This window comes from Notothenia coriiceps, unplaced genomic scaffold (assembly GCF_000735185.1).
Source record: "Notothenia coriiceps isolate Sejong01 unplaced genomic scaffold, NC01 NC01_scaffold00016958, whole genome shotgun sequence".
NCBI lineage: Eukaryota > Metazoa > Chordata > Actinopteri > Perciformes > Nototheniidae > Notothenia > Notothenia coriiceps.
The window spans coordinates 8,269-20,970 of NW_011349659.1; the positions used below are offsets into that span (position 1 = coordinate 8,269).

General features: G+C 38.3%; 3 protein-coding genes across 3 annotated transcripts; 1 reads left to right on the forward strand and 2 right to left on the reverse strand.

The window, feature by feature from the left end:
- Positions 1-1,492: 1,492 nt before the first annotated feature.
- Positions 1,493-4,319, reverse strand: LOC104949962 (E3 ubiquitin-protein ligase RNF31-like). Its single transcript, XM_010776406.1, has 6 exons — positions 4,138-4,319; positions 2,993-3,198; positions 2,579-2,725; positions 2,343-2,498; positions 2,178-2,234; positions 1,493-1,766 (listed from the first exon to the last, which is right to left on the reverse strand). Exons 2-6 carry the CDS (start codon positions 3,194-3,196, stop codon positions 1,617-1,619), a joined length of 714 nt encoding a protein of 237 aa, XP_010774708.1. The 5' UTR covers positions 3,197-3,198; positions 4,138-4,319; the 3' UTR covers positions 1,493-1,616.
- Positions 4,320-4,876: 557 nt separating this feature from the next.
- Positions 4,877-7,841, forward strand: psme2 (proteasome activator subunit 2). The gene is made up of 11 exons (XM_010776408.1): positions 4,877-5,072; positions 5,335-5,367; positions 5,449-5,511; positions 5,598-5,684; positions 6,224-6,272; positions 6,355-6,452; positions 6,564-6,632; positions 6,718-6,785; positions 6,912-6,966; positions 7,362-7,448; positions 7,524-7,841. Exons 1-11 carry the CDS (start codon positions 5,028-5,030, stop codon positions 7,602-7,604), a joined length of 735 nt encoding a protein of 244 aa, XP_010774710.1. The 5' UTR covers positions 4,877-5,027; the 3' UTR covers positions 7,605-7,841.
- On the reverse strand, positions 7,827-9,504 carry lsm5 (LSM5 homolog, U6 small nuclear RNA and mRNA degradation associated). Its single transcript, XM_010776407.1, has 5 exons — positions 9,366-9,504; positions 8,533-8,628; positions 8,383-8,410; positions 8,224-8,296; positions 7,827-8,108 (listed from the first exon to the last, which is right to left on the reverse strand). The coding sequence occupies exons 1-5, from the start codon at positions 9,415-9,417 to the stop codon at positions 8,076-8,078; spliced, it is 282 nt and encodes a 93-aa protein (XP_010774709.1). The 5' UTR covers positions 9,418-9,504; the 3' UTR covers positions 7,827-8,075.
- Between the last annotated feature and the right edge of the window lie 3,198 nt (positions 9,505-12,702).

Sequence of the window (12,702 nt, forward strand, 5' to 3'; positions counted from 1 at the left end):
AAGTTAGATCCTAAAAAAACGGCTGGTCCAGACAACGTAGAACCTTTCTTCTTATAGATAGCTGCAGATTTTATTGCACCATGCACCTCTTACTTCTCTTTTTAACCTCTCCCTCAGCATGAACACAATTCCAAATATGGAAGTCAGCTTATGTCCTTCCTCTAGTAAAAAGTGGGGAGGCTACTTTATTAAATAATTATAGGCTCATCTCTAAATGATCAGTTCTGGCCAAGGTTCTTGAAAGCCTAGTGAGTGAACAGGTAAAGGAGTTTTTATGTAAAAATGACATCCTATGTAAACATCAGTCAGGTTTCAGAAAGCAACATAGTACAATCACTGCGACAATGAAAGTGGTTAATGATATTGCTTATCTTAGACAAAAAGCAGAGTTGTGCAGCTCTGTTTATTGATCTTTCCAAAGCTTTCAATACCGTCGATCATCATATCTTGAAGCAGAGGCTGGCCAGCATTGGCATATCCAGACATGCAGTGGGGAGGTTTGTGAGCTATCTGAAAGGTCCCAATGTGTTAATTTTGATGGGCTCACTTCTGAGTGGTTAAACATTACAAATGGTGTCTGTTTTAGGTCCACTTTTATTCTCCATCTATATCAACAGCTTTAGTCAAAATGTGGATGAAGAGACTTTACATTTTTATGCTGATGATACCGTGCAGGTCCCTCCATTAAGGAGGCTGTTGTTAAATTACATGCTGTTTTTAATATTATTCAGACGCAGCTCTCTGAGCTTAAGCTTCTTTTAAATGTGGATAAAACTAAGGTAACGCTATTTTCAAAAGCCAAAAAGACACCGGAGATAACTTTGGATATTGTTACTACGCAAGGAAAAGTACTTGAAGTGGTTACCTGTACCTGTAATGCCTTGGTATCTGGCTTGATGATTGTCTCTCTTTTAAACCTCAGGTCAATAATCTGCTTAGAAAGCTATAGGGTGAAGCTAGGTTTCTTTTTCAGAAGCAAGTCCTGTTTCTCGCTTGAGGCCAGGAAAAGGCTAGTCTCTGTGACCTTTTTACCTGTGCTGGACTATGGTGATTTGATATATGTGAATGCACCATTACCTGATCAAGTTAAATGCCGCCTATAACAGTGCGCTGAGATTTGTTACAAACTGTAAAGCACTTACTCATCACTGTACCCTGTATGCCAGGGCAAGTCTGCCATCACTTACAGTACTATTTGGAGACTCAGTCATTTATAAAGCCATGCTGGGTAAACTAACACCTTACATCTGCTCACTGATATCACAGAGTCGCAAGTAGCTATTGCCTCAGATCCCAGGATGTGTTTTTAGTACCAATTGCTAGGACTGTTTTAGGCACAACAGCTTTTATGTGCGCAACTCCTCTAGCATGGAACATTCTGCAATACATATTGAAAATTAGCATTTTGGTTCCCCTGCATCATTTTAAAGCACAGATTGATGAATTGATATTTGATACTCCTGGTACCTGTCTTTGTGAATACGTTTGTAAATTGTACCCCTGTCATTATGTCGTATGTGTCCTTTTTGTTTTCTGTTACGTGTGTAACCAATGTGCGGCAGGTCTCCCTTGTAAAAGAGATCGTATGTTTTTGTCGTTCTGAAAAATGAAAAAAGTTAGACTTGTAGGATATGTGGTGGTGGCTGCTCACCTGTTGATGGTGTCGGAGGTTGTGCTACGAGGACTTGAGTGGGTTTGAGAGGAAGACCCAGAACCTGCTGATCCTCTGCAGGCGGGATCACCACAGCATCATTCACCAGATGATCCTGAAGAAAGCATCACATTCAACACTTTCAAACCTTTACCATGCAACAGACAAATAAAGTGAATAAAGATTGGAGCTAAATATGTCAAATTACATGCATTTTTGTATAATTAAATATACATTTTATACTAAAACATTGTTAAGTGTTACTTTTTTAATATTTATATTCTTCATGATTGTGCATACATGTGGACAAAATAATACACAGCTCATTTCTAGAAACAAGGTATCTGTTTATTTAGTTTCTGTAACTCATAAATACTTAAGTACACAAAAATGTGTCAATCCAAAAGTTATAGAATTTTTTTTTCCAAAGCTGCTATAAAATTCAAGAGTAAAAATCAAGCCGAGTCAAAATGCTAATAGATTAAACAGATTAAAATGTAAAGCTACAGGAAACGTTTGTACAGACCTGCTGGATGATGAATGGGATGATATCTTTGAAGTGTTCTATGTGAGGATGTGTGCCCTAAACAAACATAAATAAAAGACATGGAAAACAATGAAATCCTTACACACACAGACACACACACGATGTTCAAGATATTCAAATGACTGCTTTCAAACAAGTGCCAACCTTTATGACCATGTCCACCTCTGTGCGTAAGGTCATGACCTCCAGCGTCACCGAAGCAACTTTAGCCCTGTCTGGTCCATCGACTTCATCTGGGAAACTGAGGCCGTCGATCTGCTGGTTGGTGTAACCGTAGAGAAACAAGATTCTCCGGCCTCCCTGTGGAAGAAAAATGAGGATTGAAATATTTGCACTTCACAAGAATTTCTTTAGATTTGATCAATGTATTTGTTGCTCACTTTAACGGCATCCACAGTGGTTCTGAAGACAGGGTTGTTGTGCTTGACGCTCCTCCAGTATTTGGGCCTAGCAGGACTGGTCAGATTACAGCCGTACTTCTCCAGGATACTGAAGGCCTTGATCAGTCTACTCAAGGACTCCAGAACCTGAAAAAGAGACACAATTGATGAGAGTAATTAGTCATATGGGTGACTATACCTACAAAACAGTCAAGTTGAGTGATTCTCTTTTTACTATGAGGTGATGCAGTTGAGTTTATTTCAGTTCATAAAAACAAAGGAGCAGTCTAGAGTTTGATTAAACGTATTGTGGATAGTCACAGCTAAATACTTGTATGATATCAGCTTTTGTATATTTACGGTTTGTCAGGAAATGTCTATCCAAGCAGCACAACCAGATGGAGAAATGTTTACCTCCTGTTTGTTGCGGCAGGCTGTGTTCTCCTTCAAGATGGCCTCCACTCCGATGTGACGGTACTTCTCTGACAGAGGCAGGGCGATGGTGGCCATGGTTTGGACCTCCGCCTTCACATCCTGGGCCACACCTGAGGCGGAGAGGAGGGACTGGGATCTGATCCTGACCTCGTCCATCTGGACCGATGCAGGACCACCGCTCATCGCTGTTAGAGAGGGAAGTGGATATATTTAGTGTTTAAATCAAAGCATGATTGTTACTCCTATGGGAGAACGTGCTGTGTTCTCTGTTGTACATTATGTGATGATGTTCTACTATTTTAACTGTAATGCATGAAGACAAATTGCAGGAATTGCATCTTGCAAAAAAAAAAACAGTTTATATTTAAAAATAAATATATTAAATCCTTTAACTATACTGCATTTTTATAATATTAATAATAAATAATAACACATTTATTCAGGTGCTCAAAGTCGCTTTACAGAGGTTGTAAAAGAGGACAACAAATACATATAGTAAAAGTCACATTAAAATCGAGCAATAAAACAACACACATTAAAAGCCAGTTTGAAGAAGTGAGTTTTTGTAAGTGTTTTGAAGGTGGTGATATCGGTTTTATTGAGGATGTAGCTGCTTATTAACCTTTTGTTTCTTGTTATTGTTTTAATGGTAATTAATTGTTATTCTTATACTTTATATAAAGCACTAGTAATTACCTATATGGCTGATTTGTTTTTCAAAATAAACTTGCCTTGCCTTAAATAAGGAAACTGACTGAGATTGGATATTTTGGCAGGTGTGAAATGTTAAATAAGTACAGGGTAGGTAGAAGTCCACCATTTCTTTTATGAATACATTTTCACAGCAAGACAAATGTTAATATGTCATAAAGTGACTTTTAAAAATGCACCTTTAAATCATATGACAACTGTTGGAAAGCCCAGGCTCATCTTACTGTCACTCCAATGGACGTTAACCACATTTAAAACCATTAGCTGACAACACAGTTACTAATGTTTCTCCAGGGTATAATCATATTCAACACGGTTTGGCGGTGTCAGTCAGGTGCTTTGAAGCTAGCAAGAAAAACAAGATAACAACAATTCACGTAAGTTGAAACCGAAAGTTTTTGTAACTCACAAACCTGCTCAATGTAGAAACCTCCGTCACGACTTTAGACGGTTATTCCCTGCTTCGGAGTGAACGTCGAAAGTATTTAAGTTTCCATTAATACAAATAAGCTCTTTAAAAACCCATGTCAGTGGTTCATATTTCACCTACACTGGGTTTGTTGCCTCTGGAGCTAATGCGGAAACTACAGTTGGACGTCTTGTGTTCCGGCTCCACTTCCTGTCCCGATTTTATTTTTTCAATATAAAAGCATAATTCCCACAATGTAACATGAATTTAAAAGTGGTCTTTAACATTTTTTATTTGTTTCTGAACACTTGAATTAACCAGTTATGGTACAATTAGATTATAAGTGCTTTTCAGAACGTACTTAGGTAAAGGAGAGAAAGGTAGTGCAGCAAAGTACAATATGTCTCTGAGATGTAGTAAAGTCTCCTTAAAGCACAACTATTTTGCACAATTGTTCTAATTTACATTGCACCTACCTACAACCCAAGATGTGCACATTCATAAAATAGCCTATAACATTCTATCTAAGCCATTTGTACATGTGTTACAAATCAATATTTAAATCCTATCATCTCGTGATTCACCAACAAATTGATGGTATTTCTTGATATGTTATTGTGTCTCTAGAATCTATTTTTCTGTATTTTAATCACGCAAACTGAACTTAAAGGCTGTACATTTAGGTAACGTCCTACTTTCCGCGGAGGAGGGATACAGTGGGAGGCGCAAATTTCATCAACCGACGTTAAATCGAAAGCAAACTTGAAGAGGAAATAGTAAAAAGTCTCACTTGAAGCCATATTGTCCTGCCGTGCACCTGTTCTCTTTGAGTTAATTTAAAACACTTTAACGGACAGTATTTATTTGTCCTTACGGTAAAACGTCTGCTCAGTCATGCCGAAAGCATGTTTGAAAATCAGCAGAGCGAATGCAGAGAAGGTGAGTTGATCTCGTGTTAATGCGCAGGTACAGTAGGCTACATGCGATAGCAGCTACTTGCTAAAATACTCTTTAAAATACTGATAACTGTAAGCAGATTGTTTCAAACATGTTAAAGAACAAAGTCAGTTGTAGTCCACTCGGGGAAGCAGGGGAAAGTCCCCGAGTGAAAGAAAAACGAAAGTAAATCCAACCGTCTTGTGCAACATGAGTCAGCAGCTAAAATTATGTTATTGACAGAAATGTATTTCCTTTTCCATAGGTGGAGAACTTCCGCCAGTCCCTGTATCAGGAGGTTTGTTCAGTGCCACTTTATTCTTGTGTTTTTGTATTATGTTGCATATTTTTAAAGTGTTTTTCTCTTGTTGTTTTGCAGGCAGAGCTTTTGTTCTCCAACTTCATCCCCATGAAGATTGCACAGCTGGATGCCTTGCAGAGGGTCAGTAACTTCAGATTTTCAACACACAAATCAAGGACCCTTCACCTGTTATTTCAGGTCTTAATTCATCCTCGGTGTGTTTTCAGGATGACGCCCTCAGTATCACAGACATGTCCTCTCTGAAGGCACCCCTGGACATCCCCATCCCAGACCCCCCTTCCCCAGAGGAGGAGGTGAGGTCTCACACAGCTTCTAACATCATAACCAACATATTAAAAAAAATACACAAACAGGGGTTCATTACTTTCCCTGAGATAACTTAGCTGCAGTTAACTTGTTGATATCCTCACTTCAGCCACTACTAGTTATGTGCTGACTGTATAGGGCATGAACCAACCTGTAGAACTTAGCTAATAATGTTTAGTGAGTTAATTCAAATTAGCAAAACCTGTCCAGTTAATCAATTTTGAAACATTTAAATACTACAACTGGTTTACAAGTCACACTTTTAAACGCCCCATTGTTTTTTATTTGTCTATCATCATTGACATATTGTATTCCACATTAGCTAGTTGTACGTTACTAGTGTGTACACGCTACCTGTAACTAATTCCCACTTGGTAGGATTAATTAAACTGATTTAATTGTGTTTACTCTGCATTTAAATCAACTGTATTCATCTCCCTCTCTGTATAAAGATACACTTTTTCTCACATACACAACACATAAGATCTTGTGACACATTTTTGACCATTAAAATGTGACTCCACAGGAAATGGAGACTGATAAGAATGAAGAGGATGAGAAGAAGAAAAAGAAAGGTAAAGTGATATCTTTGTTTTGTGTTTGCCCAGAATATACATGACATGATATCAAGTCTAATTCCCCCTCCCTTTCCACCAGCTCCAAAATGTGGCTTGATCAAGGGGAATGAGAAGATCATTATGCTTCTGGAGAGGGTGAAACCAGAGATCTTTGCTCTTAGAGAGACCATCCTAACTGTAAGTGAAGCACTCTCACTATGAAGTGTGTTGTGTAAAACAGAGTCATTAGAAATGGCAGAAGTGTTAGTTGTGATGGTGTTTATGTAACACTCTTCTTCTGTGTTACAGGTCACCTGCTGGATTCAGCACCTCATCCCACAAATCGAGGATGGAAATGACTTTGGGGTTGCAGTGCAGGTACATTATGCATGTGCATCCTGGCTGTGTGTAGCTGCAACGTTTGGTCAGGTTTTGATTAATTATTATGTGTTTCCCACCACAGGAGAAAATCTTGGAGAGAATCGCTGTAGTGAAGACCAAAGTCGACGGTTTTCAGACCAACATCAACAAGTAGTGTGACGTTCTCTTCGCTACAAAATAAATATATAATTATTTTAGTATTTCTTAGATTAACAGCAGATATTCATGGGCACATTCCTGTCACTTACAAACCCCCTTTCTTCTTGAATTATTTAGGTACTTTTCCGAGAGAGGAGATGCTGTAGGAAAGGCTTCCAAGGACACTCATGTGGTGAGTATAAACTTATCTTAAAGGATACGTCTGGTGAATATCTGCCTTTAACTTACTGTCAACTAATTCCTTTGAAAAGATAATAAAACAAACAGCCACAAGTATTGTGTGTGTGTATCAAATACTGACATCATCTTTCTATGTGATATCCATTATTATCCGTAAACTATTAAAAACACACTGTTGCATTGTGGGACATTTCCTTTCATTACCACTGTAGGTTTTTTGACTCAATCCCACATAAACTGTCCTGTAGACATAAAAAACACAATCAAAAAACCCACATTACGCTGAAAATAGTCCCTACAAAGTCCTCCTGATCGTTTAATGAAAATTCTTTAAAGCTTTGATAATATTACTGGAAATATCTTTAACATAACCTTCTCTGCCTCTAGATGGACTACCGCAGGCTGGTCAGCGAGAAGGACGAGGACATGTACTCTGAGATCAAAGTGATTGTTCTCGACATTCGCGGCTTCTACGTAAGTTAAAACAATCAGTTATTTATCACCATAACGTCATAGAAGAAGCTATAACTATGTCTCTGTTCACTGTAGGCCGAGCTTTACGACATCATCAACAAGAATCTGGAGAAGGTGACCAATCCAAAGGGAGAGGAGAAACCTTCCATGTACTGACGCATGGTGGGGGGGGGCGGGGCAGATACTACAATTCATGTGTTGCATTCACAAATAATCATCTGTCTGTTCAGTAATGCTGCACGTTCATTACTAAATGTTGCTTATTCTTCAAAAAGGTAACAATAAAAGTTTTATCTCTGATCTGTGATGACACTTTGGTTTTTGTACCGTAACTTGCACTAAACTACAAATTTAAAAAAAACGTAATAAAGAAGTCTTGTTTTTTTTTTCAAACTGTGTGATTTGCATTTATTTGTAAAAAGAAAAACAGTTTTAAGTGATTCATGATGCACTTCTGAATTCAACCTCTTTTTTTTTTTTATAACAAATACTCAACTGAAATCTTAGAAAAATATTTACCTTACTTAAGATCAAGAGGGAATGATCGACAAATAACAATAAACTAAGGAACACAACAAGGTAAAGGCATAACTCATAACTCCTCCTTCATTGGTGATGACTCTCCTCTCATACTTCAGGACCTTCTCCTCCAGGTATGAGCTGCGAATCAAAGAAAATACAAGAATATTAAAGGTCTAAAAGGAAGGTGGAGTGTGTACGATACACCGGTTTGAGTATTAAGTGGAATAAATAGTCAACGCTGCAAGGTAATCACCATTGTGATGTTGTTGCCATTGAGGAGGATCTGGTCCAGTTTGGTTATCCTTCTTCCCTCCGGTGTGATTTCACTAAAACATGGATATATATTTATGGATTAATTCAACGAATAGGTCCCTTAAAATGTGCTGTCATGCAAAGAACAAAGTATACGTACAATTCTGTCACGTCTTCCAGGACCATGTCTAACACACTGAGTTAAGGGCAAAACTGGGACATGATTCAGAGCAAACGGCAACATAGTGAAGACAATTTTACACAAGATATGTTTTATTTCAGAGTTAGATTGAAATCTGGAAAAGGATACTGACAAAGTCATCAAAACCAAGCAGGGTGCCGACGATTTCTTTGTCGGTTTTCATGACGATGTGAATTCGGGAGCCAATACATTTGTCCACAAGCTCTGAAAGAATAAAAAACAAAATCTATTTGTATTAGGCAGAAATGTTAGGTTAATTAACAGACAATTATTAGATTACCTTTTTAAATGCATTAATCATATTTAAATCTCAAAAGATAGTTCCCAATGTATTTTCTATTAATTGACCCACTGGTTAATTATTAATTGATTCATAATTTAACCTATACTAAAAAATGTAATTAATGAAAAATCATTAAACATGTTTTACACGCTTTTCTTACGTTTAGTAGCAAATATTTTATGTGTAAAGTGAATAAAGCAGACAGATACATTTAGTGCAGGAAAAGTAGAGGAAGGAACAGAAAGACCTCAAGGTAATTACAAATTAAACAAAAAGTAGTACAAATGTTATGGTACTTGAGTTAATGTATTTGGTTTCGTTTCACTATTTAAAACGGCTATGTGTCTGGTTTTTAAAACAATACATTTATATCCAAAAGCCTTTCAGTACGTTATTGACATGTTATGAAAGTCGTACAACTATCTAAGAACATCAATCTGTACTGTTAGCAAAGACAGCTAATGTTTTAGTAACGACTATCATGCGTTTTCAACGCAGCTGGAAGCATGATGCTAACGTTACCTAGCTAACCAAACATATCTCATATCTGAACCTTCGCTTCGAGTCGACACACCGCACTCTGCCTTTTATTACTGCTTTAAAATTGACAGGCAACTATCTAAAGACAGAAAGGGGACAATATTTAAAATGTACAAACCAAGTGGGAGCAACTGGGACGGATTTGTTGTTGGAGTAGCCGCCATGTTCATTCAAGAATGAGCACCAGTCAGAACCAATGGAAAGAAGAAAGTCAGTGGACAGGCAAAAGCAATCGATCTAAAAATTAACTGATGTAATTCCAAATGTCCACACGATAGCGCTAGCTCTGCTTGTCTTGTTCATGACGTAATTATTTTTACTTTGACAAGACAAGTCCCCATCTCGTCTCTGTAGTGTTGAAATACAAGTACGCTATTTATTCATAATGTATCGTGTTAGTCGTTGTTTGATTTATTCATGTATTATAAACGTATGTACATGAATGTATCTCAGTTTTAATCAGGTTGGTTCTTACATATGTTTTATATAGATTGTGTTTAAAAAATAAACACTTATACCATTTTTAAAAGATGTAGTCCAACCTTACCTTTCAACACACAGGGAATTATTGTATTGAAGGCCATGTAATTGTGAATATCGTTTTAAATAATGAAAACAAAGCCTTGACGAATCAGGAAGTGCACTGGTACCATCCCGCTGTGTTTACTCTTTGACACACTGGGACAAGGCGGAAGAGAGAATCATCTCCGCGGTGCTGCTTGTGTTGTGAACGCCTGTCTTCCTACTGCGGATTCAGGGGGAAAACGCGTTGTTGGCTGTGTTTACATCCAACACTGGAGGTAAAAACTACACAGGACACACATAACATCCGGGGGGAATGGAGTCTAACGGCAGGGACGATCCAAAGGGACCGGTGCTGCATATCGTGGTGGTTGGTTTTCACCACAAAAAAGGCTGTCAGGTACGTAGACCCTTCTCTCCATGCTAATGTTGCTAACTGCTAACCAGGGCTTCCCATTGAAATCATAATAAAGGCACATTTCCACTATATTTTTGTATGGATCGACTTGTAATCTGGCTCAATGACTGCGTATTTTCTTCTCTGACAGTGCATACATAAATCCTGCAGGGGGGATGATACGTTTCCTCATGCATTGAAGAGAGAGTTAACATCAGCTGTTTGCTCTGGGCTCTCAGGGTTATATAACATGTGCTCTGCTGCCAAATTAGACATCTTTCCACTTCACTGTATTCAACAGTGAGGACTGTGCATAGCAGGCTGAAGCTTGTCTAAAAGTGTTTATCTTCCCTCTCTGTTATTTAAAGAGCTTGCTGATTTAGTACCAGGATATCTACAGTAGTATGGTATGAGTGTTTGCTTGGACACAGTATGTAATATGTGCTAGTACTGTGTGTTTAGGGTTTTGTGGACACTGTTTTTTAGTCTAGAGAGCTCAAGAAGAACTGTCTAATGGCTGAACTGCAAAACAAATAGTAATTGACATGGTATTTGAATACCTCAGTTATTAATATTTAACAATAGTATTAGGTGTTACACCATATTTGACTGTGTAACTTGTTCCATAGTTTACTATTAAAAAAAGATCTTGATCTCAATGAAAATGTCCAAATAGAAAAAGCAATAAGTAATTATTTTCTTACCAAAACATTTCTTGACTTCCTGTATTGATACCAACGCATGTTAAAGCTTCTTATAAGTAAGAATTCGGGCGCTTTTATATAATTACAAAATGACTTTCCAACAACAAAAAAGAGACAAACATGAGGAGAAAGTATCTTTCCCATCAATCATGCTTCAACACCTTATACTTATCTCATGACCTCTTGGGGTCAGAGCATCACTCAACCTTTACGCGGCTTGTAATAGCTGGGAGATTGTTTTTGTATACAGTATTTTTTATTTAAGAAAATAAGCCAAAGTCTGCCTTCATAAAATAAAGTATGAAGCCGTGAATTGAAGTATCAAAGCCTGTTATGACAGCTATACATCTGAGACATCACTGTCATACAAATATCTAACTGCAAAGCCAAGGCCCTTAATCTGAAAATGCAGACACTTTCAGGTTGGCCTTTTGACTCCTCACGCGTATGTAAGACTTTCAGCATAAGTGCCACAAATGCATCTTCTAATTATCGCCTCCTCTTCCTCAAAATTCATTCGATTAACAGGCTAGGCTGGCTGCAGTAAAGCGAACACTGTGCTTCTTCCTCCTTGTTGTTGCTGCTCTCCATCTGCCAATGGTTAGGGTTAGGTTAACCTCGACTCACTGGGCTTGGAAGCAGCTGCTGTATGAGCGAAAGATAAAACAGACACTTTTGTATGCAAAAATGAGAGCGGACAGGGCCGTGCACATGCTTTGTTTCAGCCTGCTGCCTCTGGGTGTTATCTGAGAGGGGCCAGCCATCTCCTGCTGGGTATCACATTGGGGTTTGGCTCTCTCATCCGTCTGTCTCCTTCTCGTTAGTCGCCACCTTCTCTTATTCACCTGCCTCCCATCTGTTTCTCTGGCAGGAAGCTTAATAAGGTGACAAGAAGAAGGATTCAGATAATTAACTTCAGTAAAAGTCCTGCATTCAAAACATTGCATGAAGTAATTCTCAGCATCAAATAGCTTAAGTATGAAATATAGTGAGGGTAGATGTTCCCTGTCACTATTATATATGATGTTTAAGGGTTCATTTTATTTCTACATTAATGTGTGTGTTGTTTCTTTACAGCTGTAGAGGTTTATTTTATATATTGGCTAATTGAATCTGCTGCAATGCAACATTTTCTGTGTGTGTGTGTGTGTGTGTGTGTGTGTGTGTGTGTGTGTGTGTGTGTGTGTGTGTGTGTGTGTGTGTGTGTGTGTGTGTGTGTGTGTGAGATTCAGGGATTCAGGGCCGGCCGGTTTTATGCCAATATTTTAGGAGGCCGTTAACTGTCACCTCTGGCAGGTTGCTTCTTTCCTTGAGCTCAGTCATAATATAATGATTAAATAAATAGAATGTGTTATTGACTTTGATGCCAGTTGTGTTTTTAGTCATGCCAGCACTGCAGCTCTAACATCATCTGATTATCTCAACAATTATTTGATGTATGTCCTTAAGATTCCCTCCAATGTGTGTCACTTTGACAAATGCAGTTAAATACCAAGATTCACTTGCTGGATTCTTAGTCTTCATTTTAAAGTGTTATGAGAAAGCATGATAAGAAGAGATAATGCAGAGTCATAGGAAGGAAGTCATATTTTAAAGCATCCAATAATAAGTAAATGTGCTGACTCACATTTCAGGTGGAGTTCTCCTACCCTCCTCTGATGCCAGATGAGGGTCACGACAGTAACCTGCTGCCAGACGAGTGGAAGTACCTCCCATTCCTGGCTCTTCCCGACGGGGCACACAATTTCACAGAAGGTACGACCCCCCCAACACACACACACACACACACACACACACACACACACACACACACACACACACACACACACACA